General features: G+C 41.2%; 1 protein-coding gene across 3 annotated transcripts in view; it reads right to left on the reverse strand.

Annotated features, from left to right (window-relative positions):
* Window positions 1-27,591, reverse strand: part of PDPR (pyruvate dehydrogenase phosphatase regulatory subunit) — a 54,492-nt gene that overhangs the window by 10,069 nt on the left and 16,832 nt on the right. For all 3 annotated transcript variants that reach the window (XM_087419937.1, XM_087419938.1, XM_087419939.1), the window contains 13 exons: window positions 15,270-15,351; window positions 15,009-15,172; window positions 14,220-14,341; window positions 13,014-13,131; window positions 12,116-12,265; window positions 10,934-11,126; window positions 9,926-10,050; window positions 7,540-7,695; window positions 7,202-7,335; window positions 6,676-6,824; window positions 6,086-6,198; window positions 4,699-4,793; window positions 3,020-3,109 (listed from right to left, as the gene is read on the reverse strand). In XM_087419937.1, coding sequence (XP_087276063.1) covers window positions 3,020-3,109; window positions 4,699-4,793; window positions 6,086-6,198; window positions 6,676-6,824; window positions 7,202-7,335; window positions 7,540-7,695; window positions 9,926-10,050; window positions 10,934-11,126; window positions 12,116-12,265; window positions 13,014-13,131; window positions 14,220-14,341; window positions 15,009-15,172; window positions 15,270-15,351 — 1,691 coding nt within the window. The remainder of the gene's footprint in view (window positions 1-3,019; window positions 3,110-4,698; window positions 4,794-6,085; window positions 6,199-6,675; window positions 6,825-7,201; window positions 7,336-7,539; window positions 7,696-9,925; window positions 10,051-10,933; window positions 11,127-12,115; window positions 12,266-13,013; window positions 13,132-14,219; window positions 14,342-15,008; window positions 15,173-15,269; window positions 15,352-27,591) is intronic.

Below are 27,591 nucleotides of genomic sequence, written 5' to 3' on the forward strand. Positions count from 1 at the left end.
TTCAGGGGCAATAACATGTATGGAGCTATCACCGGCATCACCACAAGCACGTAAGTAATGTGTGGTGCTACAGCATTATGATAGCTACGACATCATCACTAGGCGGTAGGAATTTTTTAGCTCCATTATCTTATGAGACCACCGTTGTATATACGGTCCATTGTTGACTGAAACATTGTTATGCAGTGCATGACTGTATATGGTAAGATTGAACCCTGGAAATTCCAGAGAATCAACTAAAAAACAACTATAAAAAGATAGTTTAGTAAGGAAATAGTTTAAAGAATTAATATACTGAAAAAAAGAGCTTTCCTAAATCATAATTACTTAGAAGATAATGGAACAAAGACACCAATCCCATTCACAACAACAACGACAACAAAATATTCAAATAAATGTATAACATCTATTTGAAGAAAACTCAAATACCTCTGACGGTCACAAAAAAAATGAATAAAAAATACAAGGCATACTTTGTAAGATTCAACACAGCATAACAATGTCAATTCTCCCTAATTTATAAATGCAACGCAATCCAAAAAATATCAGAGTGTTTTCATTTTGTTTTAACTAGATGATTATAAAGTTTACAAGGGAAAATAAGGAAACAGGAATTGTTCTTTTCCAAGCTATGAGGGAGGATAAACACTACCAAATATTAAAATATATAATAAAGACTCAGTAATTAAAACAGTGTGATCCTGGATCATGACTAGTAGACCAATAGAACAGAATAAAAGTCCAGAAATAAACTCAAATACATATAGGAGTTTAGTATCTGATAAAGGTAGAATCTCAAATCAATTGGTTATCCACATGGAAAAAAACAGTTTGATCCATACCTCATAAAGTGCACCAAGAGACACTGCAAAAGGATGGAGTATTTAAATATTTAAAAAACCCACAAACCTATAAACAAACAGCAACAATACAAACTAAAAAAGCATCATAAGAAACCTGGAGAAATTTTATAACCCCAGAGTGAGGAAGCCCCTTCTACATATCAAACTCTAGAAGCCACAAAGGAAAAGATTGATCAATTCAACTACATAAAAATCAAAAAACCTTCTGCCACATATGCAGTATTTCCCATGATAAAAAGTAAATTTAAAAAACCATCGGGGCCAGCCTGGTGGCATAGTGGTTGAGTTCGTGTGCTCCGCTTTGGCCGCCCAGGGTTTGTGGGTTTGGATCCTGGGCGCGGACCTCTGCACTGCTTATCAAGCTATGCTGTGGGAGGCATCCCACATATAAAGTGGAGGAAGATGGGCACAGATGTTAGCCCAGGGCCAATCTTCCTCAGCAAAAAGAGGAGGATTGGCAGCAGATGTTAGCTCAGGGCTAATCTTCCTTAAAAAAAAAAAAAAAAAACCTTCTACATGGCAAAAAACACAACAAATCAAAAGACAAATAGCAAACTGGAAAAAAAAAAAAGCTTTCAATAGGAACGACTGAGAATGCCCAGAAATTGGTAAAATAGACCAATAATTCAAGACAAAAACAGACAAAGGCTATGACTAGAACAGTCATTCATGCAGCGTTTATTCAGCATTTACTATGTGCCAAGTATTTCTCTGGGTGCTAGGGATCCAAAAGTTAAAATAGACGAATATCCCTGCCGTCAGGGAACTTACATTTAAACAGGGGTAATCTGATGAACAAAATAAAGAAAATGTATTTTATTAGGCAGTGGTAAGCACTATGGAGAAAAATAAAAACAGAGGATAAGGAGAACTGGTAGGGGGTTGAGTGTTGCAACTTTAAATAAGGTCTCATCAAGGTTACACATGAATAAGACCTGCAGCAGGTGTGGCTGTGAGCTTGGGAGTCTCTTGGGGAAGGACATGCCAAGGGGAAGGAACAGCAAGTGTAAAGGCAGAAGCATGTGTAGCTTGTTCACAGACTAGCAAGGAGTAAGAGGCAGAGAAGAGAGGATATGATCAGAAGCACCAGTCTGGAGAATGGGTAGGCAGAACTGTGTAGGCCTGTATGTGGGCCTTTACCTGTGTTTTGATAAGTTGCTCAATCTCATGCATAAGGGAAATTAAAACTGCAGTGACAAACTATTTTGTACCTATTGGACTAAGGTTTGACAACTCTGTGTGTTGCTACATGTGATAAGGAAAAAGACACTCTCGTATACTGCAGAATTTTTTATAATAGCAAAGGACTAGAAATACCCTGAATATCTATAGTACCAGGCTGGTTAAATAAATTATGATTCAACTATTTGATAGAATATTATATCACTGTTAAAGAATAAAGAAATAAAAAAAGAAAGAAAAAGAAAGCTCTTTTTCTTTAGCTATTGACAGAGAAAGATCTCTAAGATAAAGTGTTAAGTGAAAAAATCAAGATGAAGTACAGCAGTATGCTTCCGTTTGTGTTTCTAAAAAGGGGCTTAAAAATACGTCCTTGAACTTGCTTGTATATGCACAATCCAACAGGACAAACAAAAAACGAATAGTTATATCATTAGTGCTGGTTGGTGGGAACTGGTCGGGTGACACTGAATACTTTTTACACTTCTTTATTTTTAAACCATGTAAATGTATTACCTATTCAAAAGAAGTAAATAACTTAGATAAAAATGCTAAAATCGGGCTGGCCCTGTGGCTTAGCGGTTAAGTGCGCGTGCTCTGCTGGCGGCCCAGGTTCGGATCCCGGGCACGCACCGACGCACCGCTTCTCCGGCCACGCTGAGGCCCCGTCCCACATACGTCAACTAGAAGGATGTGCAGCTATAACAAACAACTATCTACTGGGGCTTTGGGGAGAAAAAAGGAGGAGGATTGGCAATAGATGTTAGCTCAGAGCCGGTCTTCCTCAGCAAAAAGAGGAGAATTACCATGTATGTTAGCTCAGAGCTGATCTTCCTCACAAAAAAAAAAAAAAAAGCTAAAATCTCTTTAATGCAGCCTATCTCAGTTACCAAGATCCAACCAGAGATTGCTCTCTAACCCTGCCAGTGCTCAGCAGGTGTGGCAAAGACAGCACACCTTCCTTCCACGGGTCTCACCTCTATAGGGATATAAAGCATGAATCCTGGCTCTCCCGTGTGGGTCATGCTCATCACCCGGATCCCGTTTGCATAGCCCACACTCATTTCCTGTGGAAATAAAGGGAGACGGTCAGCATGGAAACTCCTCAGGGGAAGTGGGCACTCAGTACACTTGTTAAAGGAAGGAATGCCTGAGGTAGACCCCTCTCATTACCTCTGTGTCCTCTCTTTGACCGTATAGGAGACACATGTGAATGAAAGAATTTCATCCTCAAAATGGTGTATTTCCAGGTATTGGGGTCATTAGGAATGGAGCCTTTACAATATCTCTTTTCATAAATATGACCATTTCAGGAGTGCTAGCCAACCAGCTGGTACAAAGTGGAGGCAAAGTCTTTGACAGGCATGAAATATTTTCTTTTCGAAAAGTCCTGCTAAAGATTTGTTTAGTCAAGGGGATTGGGAGCAACGAAGACCAGGCAAATGTCTTCTCTGGGGGACTCGGCAGACAAGTCCTGGGCACTTGCCCCACAAAAGATGATGCCTAATGCCCACAGAACATGGTTCACCTGTTACTCTGGGGTCAGAGACCGGGCTTCTAATGTTGAAAATGTATTTAGAGCAGCTCAGTTACCTAACGGGCCTCGGACTCCATCGCTCTTCCTATAAAGGAAAGCAGTAAGTCCCAGAGGTACTAAAACAAATGTTTCCACAGCAGGCCCAACATAATGTGGTACTCAGTAGGTGCATGCAGACGGATCGCTCCTTCAAGCAGCAAAGAAAGGGCTGGGAAGGGGTCTGCTGATAGCTAACAGAGTTTTTTGTTGCTTTCACTCTGCCATGGAGAAAAGGGAAACTGTGAAATCAATTAGTAAGGGGATCCCAACTTTGGTTTGAACTTCAAAGAGCCTCCGTCAGTAACTGTCCCGAAGCCACTTGTTACAGGTTGCAAAACGTCTGTTTGGATCTCTCTAATCAGCCACTTCCTAGAGAGTATTCAGTTATCATTTCTTTTATTCAGTTACAATTTGTTTCACTCAGTTATAGTGAAAATTATGTAAGTTGTTTAGGGAGTCACCTAAACCATTTCTTACCTGAAGATGCCACATACACAGAAGTTACTCTGCGTATGGAAAAGAGGAAGCCCTGCATGGAGAGAAGGGACCTGACCTTGACTGGCATTTTTTGGCGTCAGTGTCATAATCCTATAAGAAAAAATTTAATCCACTGCTACAGAAAGCAATAAATATATAGGACTGATATTCAGAAAAGCTAAATCCACTTCAAAGATATCCTAATGCTTATTAAATAAGGAAACCTTGAAGGGTGAAAAAAATAAAGAAATGAATTTATTCATTTTGTTTGCCTAATAAAAGAACACACTTTGTGGGTGCTAACACCACAGTAAGAACATGTAATTGCCAGCTCCATAAAAGAAAGACTCCTTGCCCATTTAAAAGCTAGAACTTGGGGCTGGCCCGGTGGCGCAAACGGTTAAGTGTGCGTGTTCCGCTTTGGTGGCTGTGGCGGCATCCCATATAAAGTAGAGGAAGATGGGCACAGAAGTTAGCTCAGAGTCAATCTTCCTCGGCGAAAAAGAGGAGGATCAGCATAGGATGTTAGCTCAGGGCTGATCTCCCTCACAAAAAAATAAAATAAATAAATAAAATAAAAGCTAGAACTTGACCAGCACCTACCTTGCAAAACAGACTTGGGAAGTGGTCTGGAGTCATAGGGGCATAGGACAACTCAGACAGCACATCCACAGCTCGAGGACCAATCAGATTGAGGGCTAAACGGAAAAAAACAAGAGATGTCTGGCTGCTCCAGGTGAACAACTGAGCCAACGGGAAAGGTTTGTTCTGGACTTGCTCACCTATGGCCAGGCCTGGGGTGGCAAGACCACTAAAGCATCCCTTTGCTTAGGCAATCCAAGGATGGACAAGAGCACCCTGATTCTGGCAAATTCACCTCTTCCGACAGGCCTGCTACATGCAGCTACGGACTGCCGGCATGACAGAGCCTGGCTACTGTGTTTCCTCTTCTGGGTGCACAGGAAGACAACATTCCATGTCCTCCTGTGCAGTTAGAGGGGATCATGAGACCAAGTCCTGGCCAATGGGATAGGAGCCCACTTCCAGGACTGGCCATAAACCCCCTGCACAATTCCCATTCCCTTCCTCTTCCCAGTGTGGTTACATGATGGAAAAAGCCCCAATCCCAAATCAGCACCAGGACGAGAGCTGCCCAATCACTCAGGATTCTGTCATGTTTGTGACAGCAGCTTGTGCTAATTACACATCAACTACCTTCATATAGGCTAGAAAACAACTTTGGTTCAACAAGATTCTGTAGTTTGCCAATCATACTTGCCACTATGATGAATTCAGAATGAGGGCTTCGTCAGGTAAGGGGCAGGAGTCAGTTAAGTGGGGAATGGGGTGGAAGTGGAGGGGCCACTCCCCTAACAGGACTGCTGAGGAAGAGAATCAGGAAATTTAAGTATTCCTTAAAAATTATTCACTCATTTAAAATAAAAAAAGCTAAGGGGAAATTTTGATGAAAATAATACTTAGGTAATAAATATAAAACTACTTTAAAAATTATTTACTTGGTTAGCCCTAGTGGCTTACTGGTTAAATTCGGCATACTTCATTTCAGTGGCCCAGGTTCGGTTCCCAAGCACAGACCTACACTGCTCTGTTAGCAGCCATGCTGTGCTGGCGGCCCACATACTGGAAAAAAAAAAAAAAAAAAAAATAGAGGAAGACTGGCACAAATGTTAGCTCTGGGCGAATCTTCCTCAGGAAAAAAAAAAAATTATTCAACAATATTTGCTTTCCTACATGCTGGCTGTGAGGGATATAGCACTGAACAAACAGAAACCGAAGCAATAACCCATCCCACACTGCACTTATGAACATGTGGGGAGGATTAGAGATCAATTTTCTATGACCAGAGAGCCCCTCCACACTTCTAATTCTGACACTCATTTCTGAATGTCAAATATCATGAAGGTGAATGGAGATGAATCTGGATTGGCTGGCCTTTTCTTGCACAGCTGACCCCAGAGGGCCACCTTACCAGTGTATTTCCAGGTGACATCCTCCAAAAGCAGGTTGCTGTCTTTCGGCATGTATTTCTTAAGCCAGGCCCAACAGTGGACCTGCTGGTCAGTTGGAGAAATCATGAAGAAACTGAAAGTGAGACCCAAAGTAATCAAAACCAGGCAGCAGAAAAAGGACCAGGAAGGAATCAAGTTCTCAGCTCGTTTCAAAGCAATGAGTAGAATACTGGCAAATGACCTCTCAGCTTTCAGGGAGGGCCAGTAGCACATAATTCTAGGATATACCACATAAGGACAAAACGAAAGATTCTGGCTTCCTATTACTGCCAAGAAATGATACTGACCTAGTAATGTAAGATAAGGCATCTTCTCCCAGTAGGGTAACTCATTTTTCTACATCAAGTTTTACATAACCTGGTGAGTTTCTTCTTTTTCTGGTGATTTCTTTTTGTACTGGGCTGCTAATGAACTGGCTATGAGTTAATGAAATTTTTTTTTTGTCCTCAGTATAATTATGGTTTCTTGGAAAGTGAATTGGGTGCTCTGCTCAGCACCCTTAGGGAAGCAGTGTGCAGGAGGGAGCAGGGTGGATGGTGGCGATCCTCACCTGCGCTTGCTCAGCCGCGCTATGCTGCAGTCATTTTCGTACCCTCCACCCTCGTTGAGCATGCCAGTATGCACAATGTGGCCCACGGGCACATCAAGGTCATTGGAGAAGAGGTACTGTAGAATGTCTAATGCCTGATCCCCAGTAGACTGTAGGGTTAGGGAACAAAGCAGAGAGAGTGAGCACAAGAGCATCTGGCTGAGTAACACAGCCTGACGAGCAATGCGACTTGCTGAGAAAATTCAATTAGCCAGTACTCATGCAACAATATGTGCAGATTTACTCCACTGCAAGAAGTTCCAGAGAAAGCTAGCTATTGATTCTAATGATAAATGGGCCTCTGCAAGCAGATTAAAAACCAGAAACAAAGAGCTAAAAATTCAGAGAACTATTATAATACAGATAAGACACTAAAATATACCAGAGTTCTTACAGAATCAGTTTTGAAATGACAGATGAAAAATAGGAGGCACTCAATAAATACGCAAAGTTTCCTAATCTGTTATATTGGTTTCCAAATACTTACTGTTATTTCAAACTTTGTGAAAGAAGACATGTCAATGACACACACAGCTTCCTTACAGCACTTGACTTCGGACTCCACAATGTCAAACCAATCTGGCTTATAGAAGGTCTTGCTCTGCTCCAATGCCAGGAGGTCTGCGGAAAGGAAAAAAAAAAAAAAGAAAGAGAGAAAAGGAAGGGATCTATATTGGGAGTCTCCCTGTATAGTTTAGTACAGTATAACAGATTTTTATTATTTATTCTTCCAGGAACACATTCTAGCTATATACATGTAAAATTAAGTTTTATTAATTCTCAGGGAAAAAAAAAAAGAACAAAAATGAGAATGTGTCTTCTTACCCTTGTCCGGTGGCACGAAGTACTTTGGCCTCTCGAATCCATGTTTCTCCATCCACCTGGCTCCTTGTGCATCTAGCCGGTCATAGAGGGGAGATGTGCGTAACTGCCTCCCGGTCTGGAAGTCCCAACGGGGAACCTTCAGATCGTACAGCAGAGCTAAAACAGATAAGAACAATCTATGAAAGCACAATCCACAGAGCTGAGTACTCAATATCCACTAGACTCTGGAGTTGCTCCTATTCAAAAGAGCATGCTTTCTGGGCTAATGTAGCCTAAAATTTGCCAAACAGTACCCAGTATCACAGCATGCTCCAGAAGAAAGAATAATATCGCAAGAGCTGATATCTTCCCTCCATAGAGTTATATAGCTATGAGTCACGTAATGACTCTAGGTCTCTGTTCACAATTATCATTCCAAATTCGTAGGTAGAAACAATGGGAGAAAAGTCACAGTTCTAAACCTTGCTAAGCTCTACTGCAGAGACGAAGGTTATATCTAAGTGGGACACAGGTGGTTACAAAGTGTGAAAAAATAGCACTTGATTCCTAACAGTGCCTGTGTTGTTGGGATCTCAGACCTGTTACAGACATTTCCTCTCTAATATTTAACCCATTTCTGAAGTGAAAGGGCACATAGCATACCTTGATTTGGTGGCTCTGAAATCTGACAGGTTGCATAGTATTGTCCCAGTGACATTATTCACATAACAAAGCTAGGGTCAGAATTCATTTCTCCTAATGTCCAATCTGCAACAGCAATAAGTAAAAATAGCCAGAAAGAGTGTGATCTCTAGTCCCTTCTAAAGAGAAGACCTGACCTCACACCATTCCAACCAAGAGTTACATCAGGGTGGTGGGGAGATTGGGAAATTAAACAGAAGGAAGCCACACTGGTTTCCTTATACTGTGAAGATTTGTCAGTCTCCTCTGGTACTTTAGGTTCTACTTTCTCCTTCCCCATTTTCTATCATGCCTGCAATTTCTATTTTATGAGAATCAGAGAAGACCACCAAAAGTGTCATCTCATCAAGGAGAAGCTCAAGCTCAATTATGATTGCACAGGTTTTAAAGTAACTATAGATGGGGAAATATAGACTTACAATAGTTCAACATTTTAACCAAAAGAGTTGCTAAAAATAAAGAACCTTAGCAGTTACACATAGTGCTGCCAGGTCCTTTATCTCCCACAGGCATGAGTTCCCTGCCACAGGCCAAAAGTGAGCATGCAGGTGGTAAAGGGCATCCAAAGGCCTCATCGTGAATGGAACTTCCAGCTACTGAAACAACAGTTCATTCTTAATCAAGAATGGTGGTCACAGGCAATGCAGAAACTTAGTCCTGAGCATAAATATGCCCAAAATATTTAGATATATTTTGGCAAAGTCTGAGAATAGTTCCTCAGCATAGGAAAATGAAATTACAATCTGATTTGGTTCAATTCCTCACACAAAAGCTGTCTCTAAGGGCTTACTAGAAAATAAATCAGGGCCGGCCCCGTGGCTTAGCGGTTAAGTGCGTGCGCTCCACTGCTGGCAGCCTGGGTTTGGATCCCAGGCGCGCACCGACGCACCGCTTGTCCGGCCATGCTGAGGTCACGTCCCACATACAGCAACTAGAAGGATGTGCAACTATGACATACAACTATCTACTGGGGCTTTGGGGGAAAAAACGAGGAGGATTGGCAATAGATGTTAGCTTAGAGCCAGTCTTCCTCAGCAAAAGGAGGAGGATTAGCATGGATGTTAGCTCAGGGCTGATCTTCCTCACAAAAAAAAAAAAAAAAGAAAAGAAATCAGAGACAAGGTAGAGTAATAAGTTAAAAGGAGGAGGCCAATCCTTCAAAGTTGGAGGGAAGCAAGATCAAGGAAAAAGAGAGCAGGAATGTATATTTTGTATTTACATGAGAAGTGGTTTTCTATCTTGCTAGCATATAATGGGTTAATGACAAAAGTCACTCGGAGAAGCCTGAAGCTTTGAGAATAACTTGGCAAATTCTCTGCCTTGGAAAGCAAACCATATCTCAAAGACTAAGTGGGGAGCGAGAGCATTCACTCTCACATAGGGTCTTTCCAGGCAAAGTGGAAAGCAGGCAATGCTAGGAATAAACAAGAAGCTGGTGTGGGGAGTTTGACAGGAATTACCATCTGTAAGCCCTGTTCTACTTTCTTGTTCCCTGGAGTAAACAAGGCACAATACACTAAAGAAAATGTTCCATAAATACCACGTGGGACATAATGCCCCAAACACAGGCCTGAAACAGTCAAACATCAGAAGCCCCACTTGAAGCAATTATTTTAACTGAGGAAAAATCTGCCCTCTAAATGGTAGAACAGGCCCCAAGTAAGACACCTGCAACTAGGTGCAATTGGGATAAAGCTTCACTTACGCATGACTTCCATGACCCGGTGGCGCAGAAAGGTACGGCTACTCTGGAGGGCTCCAAAACGTTTCAAGTCCAATTCCCAGACATTTTCTGAGGGATAACCATGCATCATCCATTCCGCGAGGTACCTGTTTAGATGTGGGGGAAGTTGTGGGCCTCAGATGGGATACTCTCAGCACTGTACTAGGAATCAAGAACCAACAGATTCAAAGATCACATACTGTCACAGACTGGTTGAGCAATTCTAGGCAATTTCCTTAACTTTTATGGAAGAAACAAACATGGCTCCATCTACTGCTCTCACAAGACCACCATGAGGATTTCAGCTCTGATGATAATATTCCCTAGAAAGTGTTTAAGACATAAGCCACATCTATGAAGAAATAAGACTAAAATATACATAAAAGAGTATTCTAATTTATACATCCAATGGGTTTTTTCTATAAAACAGACACCTCAGGAGGTTATACAGTTATCTGACCACATCTCTGCTCCAAACGTTTTTGGTAACTCCTCTTACATAACTGTTTTTCGAACCATTCTACAAGTCAACCAAGAAAAAATGGCCTCATTAAAAAAAAATTTTTTTTAATAGTGGTAAAATACACATAAAATTAAATTGACCATCTTAACCATTTTCAAGTGTAAAGTTCAGTAGCATTAAGTACATTAACACTGTTATGTAACCACCACCACTATCCATCTCTAGAACTCTTTTCATCTTCCCAAACTGAAAATCTTTATCCATTAAGCAGTTACTCTCCATTCTCCCCTAACCCCAGCCCTTGGCAACCACCATTCTACTGTCCGTCTTTAGAAACTGGACTTCTCTAAGTATCTCATATAAGTGAAATCACACAGTATTTGTCCTTTCATGATTGGCTTATTTTTATTAGAACCTAACTTTTAAATAAAAACTTGTATTACTCAGCAGGATCGTCTATCTCACCACAACTGGATGTTTCCAAACTCAAATACTCACTAAGCTGAGTTTGAGTGAGAAAGACTTACTTTCCAGCTCCTCCGCCAAAGGAAAGGCCAGCAGAGTTCATTCCTGCCAGGACAAAGTAGCCATGTACTGAAGGAGACTCGCCCATGATGCACCTCATGTCTGGTGTGAAGGTCTCGGGGCAATTCACCAACTTCATGATCTCCAGAGTCTCCAATTCTGGCATCCTACGCAGGAGGGAACTCAACAGGGGCTCTAAGCAATAAAAACAAACCCCAATAGAGTGCTCAGCTTTAGGGAATTCAACTCCTTATGCTTTTCTATTCCCTCTCCTTTCAGAAATTCTCTTGGAAGAGGTTTTCTAAGGAGAGCCAACTAGGCCATTTTATCAGAAAGTAGAATCTGTGGTGGAATTATGGGACACACCTACAAAGTGTTGGGCATAAAAACTGAGAGAAAAGATACTCTTGAGAAAGGAAAGGAGCTGTGGAAGAACAAATAATACATATGGCCACAGATGAGAATCTTGAAGGGATCATACTCATGGAAAAGCTTTTAAATGGCACCCAAAGAGATATACAGTGAAAGACAAGGATTTCTGAAGTTGGAATAGCTGCAAAAGACAGATCCTTAGCCTGTTTTAAAGTAAGTCCATCATCTAGGAATAATCCAGCGGGACAGCAGTAAAAGATGAAACCAGACTGAAGCTGGCTGGTGGGTACATGGGGGTTTCTATTTACTGTTCTCTCCACTTTTAAATTTGGAAATTTCCCACAATAAAAAGTTTATTAAAAAAAAAGAGTCCATCAAGGATGGGACGGAAACTCACTATAGACCTTTTCATATCTTTTGAATTTGGAACCAGGTGACCATATTAACTATTCAATAAATAAAATTATTTAAAAATTGAGTAAAAGACTATTAACAAAACAATTCTGCTTCCTAAAACTTTCTTCAATCTTATATGAAGTTCTACAGAAAGGTTTCCTCCTAGCCTAAAATTTCAGTAATGATTTTAGGTGAATAAGTAATAAGCCAAAAGGCCCTTAACCAAGATTGTAGTCCCCTGAATCTACCACCTGTAGCTGCATCCTTAGACCAGGCACACTCTGTAGACTGCCCTCTAGAACCTCGACATGGGGTTGTTACAAAGATCAAATAAAGAACTCTTCCTGAAAATGCTTTGAAAAATATAACATCTTAGACAAATATAGGGCATTATTGTTATAATCTAGTTCACACACCAAAATGATCCCAGTCTTCCTGTAGATTCTGAATCTCCAGCTGGTTCTTGCCCTCAGTGAAAATTGGTTTCGGGTTCTTCTCAAAGCCCCCAGACAAGATGCCACCCTGCCAGTTCCGAATATAAATTCTTCCGTCAGTATCCACAATAGCTACGGAAGAGAAATGACAAGGGAGTGGGGAGTAGAAGAGAGAAACAGAGTTTAGAGGTAAGCCAGCTGTCTAAATGGACAGAAAAAAGCAAAACAAAAACACCCATTATTGGCTTCACTAACGAAACAGTATCCAGAGAACACAGGCATTCATTAGCTTGAAAATACCTTTGAGGTCATGGGGGAGGATCCTCCCTCTCAGACTAACAGTGGAGACTGTTTCTTTGATTACCCCTAACCCAATTAGTTACCTAGAAGCTTTGACTAGTCCTCACAACCAAACTACGTAACTGCCACTGTGCCACGTTGAAAGCCTAACAGAAAGGGGGATTGCAGAACCCATTCTAGGGATTAAGACCTTCAAAGTGAGGTCAAACCCTCTCCTACGGCACTCAGGGTCACTGAACAACCTGAGTTTATAGCTTACCCGTGAAATTTCAACAATGCACAGCATTCAAGTCAAAAACTCCAGGTGACATTCCAATATTCTTAATTTAGACCTCTGCTTGGGACTACAATTAGCTTGCAAAAAAACAACAAAAAATTGCTTAAGTGGAATGCCCATTTTAGTCATCCTTTGATAAAGAGTTCTTAAAGAAAAGTTAGAATTGAGTCCACCTCCCTATAACATGCTCCAGAAAAGACAAGACTCTCTTGGGCACAGTCTGTCCTTAGCAGAAAGTCCTCCTTCTCAGAGGACAGAACCAAGGCAAGGAAAGAAGATGACAAACAAAGTGCAGGTCCTCACTTGGTGTGTTGCTCTGCAGAGGGGTCTCCAAGGGGCGAGTCAGAAGGTAGAAGTGTTCGCAGGCATGTAACGGGATACTAACCGGCTCCTCGTTGGACAGGCCCAGCTCATATGCCCACTACAAATAGACAGATTTATTTGTGGGTGGGAAGAGGAACAAAGACAAATGAGCAACTTCAGCTGCTTGAAAAGAGTTTAATTTCAAGTGGCTTGTGGGTGCTTCTGCTACAATGTCAGGTGTACAAAGCCAAGTTTCAGCTTGCCTTAGAGTTCAACTATTTGGACAGGACGCTATACTTAGAGTCTATACTATAGCAATACTGTACTTTTTTAACCATAAAACTTACTTTTAGATCAAATGAAGGTGGATTTACCAGCTAGTAAAAGAAGCTCATGGGGAGCAAATGAGGCCCTTTTAACAAAATACCTGGCCTCAACTACAAACCCCAAATACCAACCATAAATGAATTTCACGTGGCAGAAAGTATTCCTAGGTCACCTTAAGACTGTAGAGTGGAAGGCAAGGGACGAATCTGCCTTAAAAGTACAAGCAGCTTAGCATTCTGGAAACTGAATCCACGCTCCTGACAATATAGAATAGCCTAATACTTTACTTGCTAGGTTGTACAATGAAATGGAACACCACAGAAAGACCCAATGCCAAGGATTTACATCAGCGCCCAACTGTTTCCTGGCCTTCCTGACCAGCATAGCACCAATTAACCCAGGGTGGAGGAAAGCAAAGGCCACAGGTGCTTCTACTGGAGGAATAGCTACAGGTTTCTAATTTGAAGTACAAGAATTCTGAGTTTTCGGGGCTGGCCCGGTGGCACAGTGGTTAAGTGCTTCGGGCCGCTTCGGCGGCCCGGGGTTTGCTGGTTCAGATCCCGGGCACACACCAGCACACCGCTTGTTAAGCCATGCTGTGGCAGTGTCCCGTATAAAGTGAAGGAAGACAGGCACAGATGTTAGCCCAGGGCCCATCTTCCTCAGCAAAAAAGAGGATTGGCATCGGATGTTAGCTCAGGGCTGATCTTCCTCACACACACACAAAAAAATTCTGAGTTTTCCAGTCCAAACAAGAAACAGTGTGGTCCTTGACATCTGTTTAGTCCATCACAATATTAATCTTATGTCTCCACCAAAAAATCCCAAAGACAAAAGTTAAATTAAAAAACCAGTGACCCAGTATTGTTGCTAACCTACCTGACCAGCACAGTTGACAAAATACTGACATTCAATTTGTCCTTTATCTGTCTCCACGCCAGTAACTTGACCTTTTTTGACTATTACATGAAGAACACTGGTCCGGTCATAGATCTGAACACCTGTTCCAAGGTAAAGAAAGAGTTGGTGCGTCCATCCTTTGATGTTCCAGAGCTAAGGAATCTGCAGCAGATTCTCAACTCAGAAGAAATACTGAAAAGGCCAGGTCAATGCTTTAATTTTAAAAAACAAAAAACTCTTAGGAACCACATCCTGAGACAGTGCAAATGGTCCTTTTCCAAGATTGAAAATAGCAGACCAATTTAAAAACTGACTTTAGTACACAATTAAATTCCAGGAATCATAAAAGGGGCAGGGGAGACAAGTCAAATAGGGCATCTTAAATCCTAATCAACCCACATCATGAATCAGTTCATCCAAAGAGTATAACACCATGGACACTGATTAGTTTTCCCCTCATTCATTCCAACGCTGGGACATGATCCAACCTGTGGATTAAATCCCCGGGTGTGTTCTAATCTTGGAACTTCTCTGGTCCTGTGGGGGAAAAAATTCCAGTCTGAAGTGCATTAACCAGTACTAAAAGCAGTTCCTTGGAAGTTTATAAGAAAAATGTGGCCATGAGGAAAAATATTTATTAACAGATATTATATTAAAACAAAATTTTAAGAGCCAGTGCTCAAAAATGGAAGCTGAGTTGCTGTCATTCTCTATTATGAGACACGTTCTTAGATAACTTCTTCCTTCCTAACCCAAAAACCTGCTTACCATTTTGGGAGGCAGCGCTTGCCAGGGCAAGAGCCACATCAGCGGAGGACACCAATGCATCCTCAGGAACATGCATGGCCCCCACCAGGTCGTGCACATTGAGGAGAGGATGAAGTTCAGCCACTTTCTTGGGGGAGATGATCTCAGAAGGGATGCCTATAACACTGCCACAGAACACAAGGGGACAATGACATTCACTGGCCCTCTGGCAGGGGTCAGTCTGACAGTAAAGTCAGGACAGGCTTCTAGCCTCATACGTACTTCAGCCTTGAGTTGATGCGCTTCAGAGAGATCAGCCGGTCCTGAGTTTGGGCCAGAAAGATTGAGCCTGTCCTTATGTAACCTGTAAGAAAAATCAGTCCAAACTGAGACAGACCAGGCCAAATATAGGGTGGCAGAGAGGCAAGCCCACTAGATTATAAGTTAGAAGAACTGTGATGAGTCCTGGGACTGCCACTTACTATTCTTGGGCAAGTAAAGTAGCTTCCTCTGAGCTTCTACTGAAAATTTAAAGCACACCAGATACACTAAAACTAAGGTTCCATTCTCTATCCAAACATTCTGAGCTCAGAGTTTTGTGAGAATCAAATGAGATTATAATGTTCATAAAACCACTCTTACAATAAAAATGAAACATATCATTGCTAAAAGATCTTTTGGGGGCAGTGATGCCACCTAGAACTGGCCTCTGTTCTTCACTCCTTTTAGGCAGTTTCACCTTTCTCCTCCGAGTTTTGGTGGGAGTGTAACCCTTGATGAAGGCGACTCACAACATCAGCCCCCCAGAAGGTTGGACCCTCCCTCTCCTTCCCCAGTATAGACAGTGGGCAAGTGACCTAAGCTCAGCCAGTAAGACCCTCCTGGAGTACTGGGGTCTTGAGCAAGTAGGTGAATGGCTGGAGGTCACTCATATCAGGAGCAGCAGCATCCTGGCCAGACCATTCCAGACCATTCGTGTTGCAGCTGAGGGACTGCCTGCTGTACAAGTCCCCACATCCTGGCCTCCGTGCTGCCTCCAGCTAGCAGCCCCCTGCCAACTCTAAAGGCCCCCAACAGCCTTCCATCAAAGTCCTTTTTGCCCAAGTTAGCCAGAGGTGACATCTGTTGTTTGCAATCAACACACCTGATACAACCATTATTACACGTGAGTCAATGACAATCCTCCTAACTGCAATTACTCTTAGTTCTTATGAACAAAAAGTTGAATCAATAAGGTATCTTTTAAAAAGGAAGTATAGTGAGGACAATTTAAATATTTCCTTAATTTCTTTTGAAATCAGATACATACAGGCATACCTCGTTTTATTATGCTTTGCTTTACGGTGCTTTGCAGATATTGCTTTTTTCAACAAATTGAAGGTCTGTGGCAACCTCGTGTCAAGCAAGTCCACTGGCACCATTTTTCCAACAGCATTTGCTCACTTCGCTCACATTTTGGTAATTCTTGCAATATTTCAAACTCTCATAATTACTATATTTGTTATGGTGATCCGTGATCTCTGATGTTACCATCGTAATTGTTTTCGGGTCCCACAAACCACATCTATATAAGATGGGGTACTTAATCGATAACTTATGTGTGTTCTGACTGCTCTACTGGCCTGCCATTCCCCCGTCTCTCTCTCTCTCCTCGGGCCTCCCTATTCCCTGAGACAAAACAATATTGAAATTAGGCCAATTAATAACCCTACAATGGCCTTTAAGTATTCAAGTGAAAGGAAGAGTTGCACATCTCTCTTTAAATCAAAAGCTAGAAGCGATTAAGTTTAGTGAGGAAGGCATGTCGAAAGCCAAGATAGGCTGAAAGCTAGCCTCTTGCACCAAACAGCCAACTTGTGAATGCAAAGGTAAAGTTCTTGAAGGAAATTAAAATCGCTACTCCAGTGAACACACAAATGATAAGAACGCGAAACAGCCTTATTGCTGATATGGAGAAAGTCTGAGTGGTCTGGATACAAGATCAAACCAGCCACAACATTTCCTTAAGCCAAAGCCTAATCCAGAGCAAGGCCCTAACTCGCTTCAATTCTATGAAGGCTGAGTGAGGTGAGGAAGCTGCAGAAGAAGTGTTTGAAGCTAGCAGAGGCTGGTTTATGAGGTTAAGGAAAGAAGCCATCTCCATAACATAAAAGTGCCAGGTGAAGCAGCAAGTGCTGATGTGGAAGCTACAGCGAGTTATCCAGAAGATCTAGCTAAGATAATTAATGAAGGTGGCTACACTAAACAACAGATTTTCAGTGCAGACAAACATCTTTACATTGGAAGAAGATGCCATCTAGGACTTGCACAGCTAGAGAGGAGAAGTCAATGCCTGGCTTCAAAGGACAGGCCGACTCTCTTGTTAGGGGCTAATGCAGCTGGTGACTTTAGGCCGAAGCCCATGCTCATTTACCATTCCGAAAATCCTAGGGCCCTTAAGAATCATGCTAAACCTACTCTGCCTGTGCTCTATAAATGGAACAACAAAGCCTGGATGAAGATGATGTTTACAACATGGTTTACTGAGTATTCTAAGCCCACTGCTGAGACCTACTGCTCAGAAAAAGATTCCTTTCAAAATATTACTGCTCATTGACAATGCACCTGGTCACCCAAGAGCTCAGATGGAGACGTACAACAAGATTAATGTTATGTTCAAGCCTGCTAACACAACATCCATTCTGCAGCCCATGGAACAAGGAGTAATTTAAACTTTCAAGTCTTATTATTTAAGACATACATTTTTTTAATTAATGTTTTAATAGTTTTTAACATTGTGAAATTTTGGGTTGTACATTTTTGTTTGTCCATACCATGTATATGACTCCCTTCACTCCTTGTGCCCACCCTCCAACCCCGTTGCCCCTGGTAACCACAATACAGTTTTCTCTGTCCATATGTTGGTTTATATTCCACATATGAGTGAGATCATACAGTGTTTGTCTTTCTCCTTCTGGCTTACTTCACTTAACATGATACCCTCCAGGCCCATCCATGTCGTTGCAAATGGGACGATTCTGTCTTTTTTTATGGCTGAGTAGTATTCCATTGTATATATATACCACATTTTCTTGACCCAATCGTCAGTTGAGGGACACTTAGGTTGCTTCCACTTCTTGGCTATGGTGAATAATGCTGCAATGAACATAGGGGTGCATAAGCCTCTTTGGATTGTTGATTTCAGGTTCGTGGGATAGATTCCCAGTAGTGGGGTAGCTGGATCATAGGGCATCCCTATTTTTAATTCTCTGAGGAATCTCCATACGGTTTTCCATAGAGGCTGCACCCGTTTGCATTCCCACCAGCTGTGTATGAGAGTTCCTGTTTCTCCACATCCTCCCCCAACATTTGTTGTTTTTTGTCTTGGTGATTATAGCCATTCTAACGGGCATGAGGTGATATTTTAGTGTTGTTTTGATTTGCATTTCCCTGATGATTGATGATGTTGAACATCTTTTCATATGCCTATTGGCCATCTGTATATCTTCTTTGGAGATGTGTCTGTTCATTTCCTCTGCCCATTTTTTGATTGGGTTCTTTGTTTTTTTGTTGTTCAGTTGTGTGAGTTCTTTATATACTATGGAGATCAACCCCTTGTCAGATGTATGTTTTGCAAATATTCTCTCCCAGCTGGTGGGTTGTCTGTTCATCTTGATTCTGGTTTCGTTTGTCTTGTAGAAGCTCTTTAATCTGATCAAGTCCCACTTGTTTATTTTTTCTTTAGTTTCCCTAGTCTGGGTAGGCATGTCATCCGAAAAGATTCCTTTATGACCAATGTCAAATAGTGTGTTGCCTATGTTTTCTTCTATGAGTTTTATAGTTTCAGGTCTCACCTTCAGGTCTTTGATCCATTTTGAGTTAATTTTTGTGAATGGCGATAGCAGATGGTCCACTTGCATTCTTTTGCATGTGGCTGTCCCGCTTTCCCAACACCATTTATTGAAGAGACTTTCCTTTCTCCATTGTATGTTCTTAGCTCCTTTGTTGAAAATTAGCTGTCCGTGTATGTGTGGTTTTATTTCTGGGCTTTCAATTCTGTTCTGTTGATCTGTGTGTCTGTTTTTGTACCAGTACCATGCTGTTTTGATTACTATTGCTTTGTAGTATGTTTTGAAGTCAGGGATTGTGATGCCTCCAGCTTTGTTCTTTTTTCTTAGGATTGCTTTAGCTATTCGGGTCTTTGTTGCCCCATATAAATTTTAGTATTCTTTTTTCTATTTCCGTGAAGAATGTCATTGGGATTCTGATTGGGATTGCATTAAATCTGTATATTGCTTTAGGTAATACAGACATTTTAACTATGTTTATTCTTCCAATCCACGTGCATGGGATATCTTTCCATTTCTTTATGTCATCATCAATTTCTTTCAATAATGTCTTGTAGTTCTCATTGTATAGGTCATTCACCTCCTTGGTAAGATTTATTCCTAGGTATTTTATTCTTTTAATGCAATTGTAAATGGTATTATCTTTTTGAGCTCTCTTTCTGTTAGTTCATTATTAGCATACAGAAATGCAACTGATTTTTGTAGATTGATTTTGTACTCTGCAACTTTGCTGTAGTTGTTGATTATTTCTAATAGTTTTCCAACGGATTCTTTAGGGTTTTCTATATATAAAATCATGTCATCTGCAAATAGTGAGAGTTTCACTTCTTCGTTACCTATTGGGATTCCTTTTATTTCTTTTTCTTGCCTAACTGCTCTGGCCAAAACCTCCAGTACTATGTTGAACAGGAGTGGTGAGAGTGGGCAGCCCTGCCCTGTTCCTGTTCTCAGAGGAATGGCTTTCAGTCTTTCCCCGTTGAGTATGATGTTGGCTGTGGGTTTGTCATCAATAGCCTTTATTATGTTGAGGTACTTTCCTTCTATTCCCATTTTGTTGAGAGTTTTTATCATAAATGGATGTTGTATCTTGTCAAATGCCTTCTCTGCGTCTATTGAGATGACCATGTGGTTTTTATTCTTTGTTTTGTTGATGTGATGTATCACACTGATTGATTTGGGGATGTTGAACCATCCCCTCGCCCCTGGTATAAATCCCACTTGATCATGGTGTATGACCTTTTTAATGTATTGCTGTATTCGGTTTGCCAATATTTTGTTGAGGATTTTTGCATCTATGTTCATCAGCGATATTGGCCTGTAATTTTCTTTCTTTGTATTGTCTTTGTCTGGCTTTGGTATCAGGGTGACGTTGGCCTCGTAGAATGATTTAGGAAGCGTTCCATCTTCCTCTATTTTTTGGAATAGTTTGAGAAGGATGGGTATTAAATCTTCTTTGAATGTTTGGTAAAATTCACCGGAGAAGCCATCCGGTCCTGGACTTTTATTTTTTGGGAGGTTTTTGATTACTATTTCAATCTCTTTACTTGTGATTGGTCTATTCAGATTCTCCATTTCTTCTTGGTTCAGTTTTGGGAGGTTGTATGAGTCTAAGAATTTATCCATTTCTTCTAGATTGTCCAATTTGTTGGCATATAATTTCTCATAGTATTCTCTTATAATCCTCTGTATTTCCGTGGTATCCGTTGTAATTTCTCCTCTTTCATTTCTAATTTTATTGACTTGAGCCTTTTCTCTTTTTTTCTCAGTAAGCCTGGCTAAGGGTTTGTCGATTTTGTTTATCTTCTCAAAGAACCAACTCTTTGTCTCATTAATCCTTTCTCCTGTTTTTTTGGTCTCAATTTCATTTATTTCTGCTCTGATTTTTATTATTTCTCTCCTTGTCTGCTGACTTTGGGCTTTGTTTCTTCTTTTTCTAGTTCTGTTAGGTGTAATTTAAGGTTGCTTATTTGGGCTTTGTCTTGTTTGTTAAGGTGGGCTTGTATCGCTATGAGTTTCCCTCTCAGGACCGCTTTTGCTGCATCCCATATGGTTTGGTATGGCATATTATCATTTTCCTTTGTTGCCAGATAGTTTTTGATTTCTCCTTTAATTTCATCAATGATCCATTGGTTGTTCAGTAGCATGTTGTTTAATCTCCACATTTTTGTCACTTTCCCAGGTTTTTTTTCATGGTTCATTTCCAGTTTCATAGCATTATGGTCTGAAAAGATGCTTGTTATGATTTCAATCTTCTTAAATTTATTGAGGCTTGCTTTGTTTCCCAGCATATGGTCTATCCTTGAGAATGTTCCATGCGCACTTGAGAAGAATGTGTAGTCAGCTGTTTTTGGATGGAGTGCTCTGTATATGTCTACTAGGTCCACCTCGTCCAGTTTTTCATTTAAGTCTACTATTTCTTTATTGACTTTTTGTCTGGATGATCTATCCATTGATGTAAGTGGGGTATTAAGATCCCCTACTATTATTGTGTTGTTGTTAATGTCTCCTTTTAGGTTTGTTAATAGTTGCTTTATGTACATTGGTGCTCCTACGTTGGGTGCATATATATTTAAAAGCGATATGTCTTCTTGGTGGAGTGTCCCTTTTATCATTATATATTTCCCTTCTTTGTCTTTCTTAACCTGTTTTATCTTGAAGTCTACTTTGTCTGATATGAGTATGGCAACACCTGCTTTCTTTTGTTTGCCCTTAGCTTGGGGTATTGTCTTCCATCCTTTCACTCTGAGCCTGTGCTTGTCTTTAGAGCTGAGATGTGTTTCCTGGAGGCAGCATATTGTTGGGTCTTGCTTTTTAATCCATCCTGCCACTCTGTATCTTTTGATTGGAGAGTTCAATCCATTTACATTTAGGGTAATTATTGATATATGAGGGCTTAATGTTGCTGTTTTGTCACTTATTTTCTGGTTCTTTTGCATTTCCTTTGTTTCTTGTCCCATTTGTTTCGGACTGCCAATTCAGTTTGGTTGTTCTGTCTTATGACTCTTCTAGTTTTCTCTTTGTTTATCATATGTGATTTTGTTTTGATTATTTGTTTAGTGGTTACCTTGATATTTGTGTAAAAAATCTTGTGTATGAGACAGTCCATTATCTGATGGCCTCCTATTTCCTTATACTAAGTCAATTCAATCACTTTCCTCTTCCCCTTCTAAGTCGTTCTTGTTATACCTTATTCTATCTTGTGTTGTGGCTGTGTGTTTACAGTGATGAGGTTAAATTTATTTTTGGTGAATTCCTTCCTTTGATCTTTGATTTTGGTATTTAAGTGGTTGCTAACCTATTCCGGTAAAGATCTACTATTTTTCTGAGTTTATCTACGTATTTTTCTCCTTGCTCCAAGCTTTGTATTCCCTTTCTCTTCTTTTTTTCAGGCCTGAGGGCCTTCTTGAGTATTTCTTGTAGTGGGGGTCTCGTGGCCATGAACTCCCTTAGCTTTTGTTTATCTGGGAGAGTTACTATTTCTCCATCATATTTGAAGGATTTTTTTTTAATATTTTATTTATTTATTTATTTTCCCCCCAAAGCTCCAGTAGATAGTTGTATGGCATAGTTGCACATCCTTCTAGTTGCTGTATGTGGGACGCGGCCTCAGCATGGCTGGAGAAGCAGTGTGTCGGTGCGCGCCCAGGATCCGAACCCAGGCCGCCAGCCGCGGAGCGCGAGCACTTAACCGCTAAGCCACGGGGCCGGCCCTGAAGGATTTTTTTTAAATACTCTTTTTATAATTTTATTTATTTATTTTCCCCCCCAATGCCCCAGTAGATAGTTGTATGTCATAGCTGCACATCCTTCCAGTTGCTGTATGTGGGACGTGGCCTCAGCACGGCCAGAGAAGCGGTGCGTCGGTGCGCACCTGGGATCCGAACCTGGGCCGCCAGCAGCGGAGCACGCGTACCCAACTGCTAAGCCACGGGGCCGGCCCTGAAGGATATTTTTGCTGGACAGAGTATTCTTGGCTGAAAGTTTTTGTCTTTCAGTATTTTGAATATATCATTCCAGTTTCTCCTAGCCTGTAAAGTTTCTATTGAGAAATACGCTGAGAGCCTGATGGGAGTTCCTTTGTACGTTATTTTTTGTTTTTCCCTAGCTGCCCGTTTTAATACTGTTTCTTTGTCATTGACTCTGGCTAGCCTTACACTAGGTGTCGTGGAGTGGGCCTTTGCCTGTTGACATATTTAGATGACCTGTTCGCTTCGCTTACTGGTATTTCCTGCTCCGTCTCCAGATTTGGGAAATTCTCAGCTATTATTTCCTTGAATAGACTCTCTGTTCCTCTTTCCCTCTCTTCTCCCTCAGGAATACCTATAATTCTTATGTTGCATTTCCTAATAGAGTCAGATATTTCTCGGAGACTTTCTTCATTTCTTTTTAGTCTTAGTTCTCTCCCCTCTTCCATCTGGAGCATATCTGTATTCCTATCCTCTACAATGCTAATTCTTTCCTCCATGTTGTCAGCTCTGTTCTTTAAAGATTCCAGATTCTCCTTTATCTCCTCCATTGTGTTCTTCATCTCCATCAGCACTGATTGGTTTTTCTTTATGATTTCAATCTCTTTTGTGAAGAAACTCCTAATCTCATTGTATTGTTTGTGTTGTCTCGTATTTCGTTGCGTGTTTTTGTGATAGCTATTTTGAAATCTCTGTCGTTTAGGTTACAGATTTCTGTGTCTTCAGGGTTGGTTTCTGGGTGCTTGTCATTTTCCTTCTGGTCTGGTGATTTCATGTATCTTTGCATTGTGGTTCCTGTATTGGTTTTGTTTTTCCTCATCCTGGAAATCTCTGGTTGCAATTTCCACCTGCCGCCAATGTGTGGGGGTAAAGGGCTGTGTAATCTGAGCCCCCTGCGCTCTGCCCCGGTTTTTCGCTGCGATCCGCGGGGTCGCTTGGTCTGGTCTCGTCAGCTGAGCTGCAGGGTTTGGTTTGCGGGTGGGGGGGCTCTCTCTTTTGCCTGCTGGGTCTCTGGCACGGGAGGCTTCTCGTTCGCCCCTCGTTATCCGCTCTCTGGGGTGCTCAGATGTTGATGGTACCCCATAGCAGTTCTGAGTCCTCTGTGTGGGAGTTTCCCACTGGCTGAGAGAGCCCGAAGAGCTACGGTTTCCCTGCAGAGGGACGCCCCTCCCCGCTCTCTGGGAGCCGCACGGACCGGGATCGCTGATCCGATGGGGAGGGAAAGGAGTTCTCCTTACCTCTCCTCACTTCCTCCGGGGGCCCAGCACATTCCACTCTCAGAAGTGCGGCAGTGTGGATCTTTCCGATCTTGCTTTTCACTGTCTAGGATTCTGTTGTTGGTCTGTGACTGTTCCTTTTGTTGTATCTTATCGGGGGAAGAGTTTACGGGAAAGCTCACTCCGCCATGACACTGACATCACTCCAAGACATACACTTTGTAAGGCTATAGCTGCCATAGATAGTGATCCTCTGACGGATCTGGGCAAAGCAAATTGAAAACCTTCTGGAAAGGATTCACCATTCTAGATGCCATTAAGAACATTAGTGATTCACGGAAAGAGATCAAAATATCAACATTAACAGGAGTTTGGAAGAAGTTGATTCCAACCCTTCTGGATGACCTTGAGAGGTTCAAGACTTCACTGGAGGAAGAAACTGCAGATGTGGTGGAAACAGCAAGAGAACTAGAATCAGAAGTGGAGCCTGAACATTTGACTGAACTGCTGCAATCTCATGATAAAACTTGAACGGATGAGGAGTTGCTTCTTATGGATGAGCAAAGAAAGTGGTTTCTTGAGATGGAATCTACTCCTGGTGAAGAAGCTGTGAAGACTGTTGAAATGACAACGAAGGATTTATAATATTACAAAAAGTTAGTTGATAAAGTAGCAGCATTTATTTGAGAGGACTGACTCCAATTTGAAAGAAGTTCTGTGGGTAAAATGCTATCAAACAGCATCGCATGCTACGGAGAAGTCGTCTGTGAAAGGAAGAGTCAACTGATGCGGCAAACTTCGTTGTTGTCTAATTTTAAGAAACTGCCACAGCCACCCCAGCCTGCAGCAACCAGCACCCTGATCAGCCAGCAGCCATCAACATTGAGGCAAGACCCTCCACCAGCAAAAAGATTATGACTCGCTGAAGGCTCAGGTGACGCTTAGCATTTTTTACCAATAAAGTATTTTTTAACTAAAGTATGTACATTAGTTTCTTAGACATAATGCTATTTCACACTTAATAGACTACAGCATAGTAAACGTAACTTTTATCTGCACTGGGAAACCAAAAAATTAGTGTGACTCACTTTATTGCAATATTTGCTTTATTGTGGTGGTCTGAAACGGAACCCGCAATATCTCCGAGGTGTGCCTGTGTGCCTTTTACTGACATGACAAGAATGTCCCAGCTTAGAGAACTGAAATTTTGCAGGCTGTTTTTTAAAATTAGTAGATATACCAGACTACTGCAGTGATCTAGGCCAGTGACTTGTGGGCTCATCACTCTCTGAATTTCACCCTAAGACAGACAAAGGGTTCAGCGGTGATTTTCTACTCACTACCAAAGGCTGCATCTAGGAGAATACCACTGTATTTGAACCTACAGAATATGTCATGTTATACTACGTTAAATCATGCTCACCAAAACAGACCTACATATCAGAACAACGTATCACCCATTAACAAGATTAAAATTCCACTATTTTCCCCCAGAGGACTTTTAAAGTTTGGTCTAGAGCAATTCTGACATATAATTTGGTGTCAAAGGTTAAGAGCCATAAAATAGAACTTTCACAAGTCAATAAGAAAAAAAGGTAGACACAGGACATTAAAAAGCAAGTCAAAGGAGAAATAAAAATGGCCAATAAACCTACACAATAATCTTTAACTGAAAGAGACGTAAATTAGAAGCTGATAACTTTTTCCACCTCCCAGATTAGCAAAAAGTAAAATACCCAATACTGAGAAGACTGGAAAGACATAGGTGCTCGCACGCACTGATGGTGAGAGGATACAACCCTCTTGGAGGACGATTTGGCAATACCTATCACAGTTTAAAATACGTACACCCTTGGCCCAAATTATCCATCTTCTAGAAATCTATCCTTTAGAAATAGCAAGAGAAAATAAGGATACACAGACAAGGATTTTTACTGAATCATTATTTATAAAGAGAAAAAAAGGAAACCTATAAATGTCAGGTAATGGGAAAATGGATAAACAAACTATGGAATGCACATCCTATGGAACATTACTCTGCAGTTACAGAGAATGGAACAGACTTATTATATGTGCTGATTTGGAGAGCAGCCTACAATACTATTTAACTTTTATTCAACTATTAAAAAAATGATACTGTATTTGAGGCAACACAAAATGAACACATAACAGAGAAATAATTCCAGATCCAAAGAGCACATGATCAATTGTTACATGAATAGCACTGACAAAAGGTAACATATAAGCTTGGAGAGACAAGATCCATGTGGGCTGGATGGTCTGGAATGGATGCTGCATGAAGTACTGATGTATCAGGATATTTAAGGCCAGGCAGGATTTGGATAGCTTGAAGGAAGCAAGCAGGCAGTTGTCTAACTTTGAAAACATAAGCCAATATATTTGGTCAGTTCAGAGAGAGGAGCCTCGGAGATGAAGACTATGCCTTGTCAGTTGAATTTCAGTTTTAGGTAAGTCAGTGGTTTTCAGGCCTGCCTGCACATTAAGAATCACCTGGGAAGTTTTAAAAAATTGCCTGGGCCTGGGCCTGACGCTCCAAGATTCTGATTCTGTGGGTCTGGGGTGAGGCCTGGACACAGGTAATTCCAACGTGCAATGATTCCCTCGCAAGCCTGGAGGCACATCAGCTAAGAAGCTTCAAAATTTACATGCCCAAGGCCACATCCCAAACCAACAAACTGAACTATGAACTAGAATCTTTGAAGGTGGGAACCCTGCACCGGCCATTTTAAAAGCTCCCTAAGTGATTTTTGGGGGGGAAGAGTAACTTTTCATTTTAATTCCAAACTTAGGGAAAAGTTGGAAGGCCAGTACAAAGAGCTCCTGACACTCTACTCAGAATCGCCAATTGTTTGCATTTTGCCTTCTTTATCATTCATATTCTCCCCCCCCATCTCCCTCTCCACATACACATCTTTTTTTCCTGAAGCATTTGAGAGGGAGTTGTAGACACTGTACCCTTATTCTTAACTACTTCAGTGTGCATTTCCTAAGAACAAAAACATTCTTTTATAGAATCACAATACAGTTATCAAAATCAGGAAATCAACACTGATACAATACTATTATCTAATCCATGGTCCATACTCAAATTTCACTAATTGTCTTAAAGATGTCCTTTATAGCTCTTTGTACCTTCAGCCCAGGATCCAGTCCAGGGTCCAACACTGCATATAGTTGTCATGTCTCTCGAGTCTTCTTCAGTCTAGAGCAATTCCTCATTCTTTCTCTTCTTGACCTTGATATTTTTGAAGAGTACAAGTCAGATGTTTTGTAGAACATCTCTCACTTTGGATTTGCCTGATGGTTCCTCACCATCAGATGCAGGTTATGCTTTTTTAGCAGGAATACCCCAGAAGTGATGCTCTTTCCTTCCATAATGACTGTCCCACTACTGGTGATGTTAACTTTGATCCTGTACTTAAGGCAGTATCTGCCATGTTTTTCCACTGTAAAGTGACTATTTTTCCCTTTGTGATCAACAAGTAACTGGTGGGGAGATACTTTTAGACTAGTTAAATATCCTGTTTCCTCTTTAATTTCACCCAGTAGTTATAGCATCCATTGGAGAGTCTTG

This window comes from Ceratotherium simum, chromosome 30 (genome assembly GCF_057802395.1).
Source record: "Ceratotherium simum simum isolate JZ-2026a chromosome 30, ASM5780239v1, whole genome shotgun sequence".
NCBI lineage: Eukaryota > Metazoa > Chordata > Mammalia > Perissodactyla > Rhinocerotidae > Ceratotherium > Ceratotherium simum.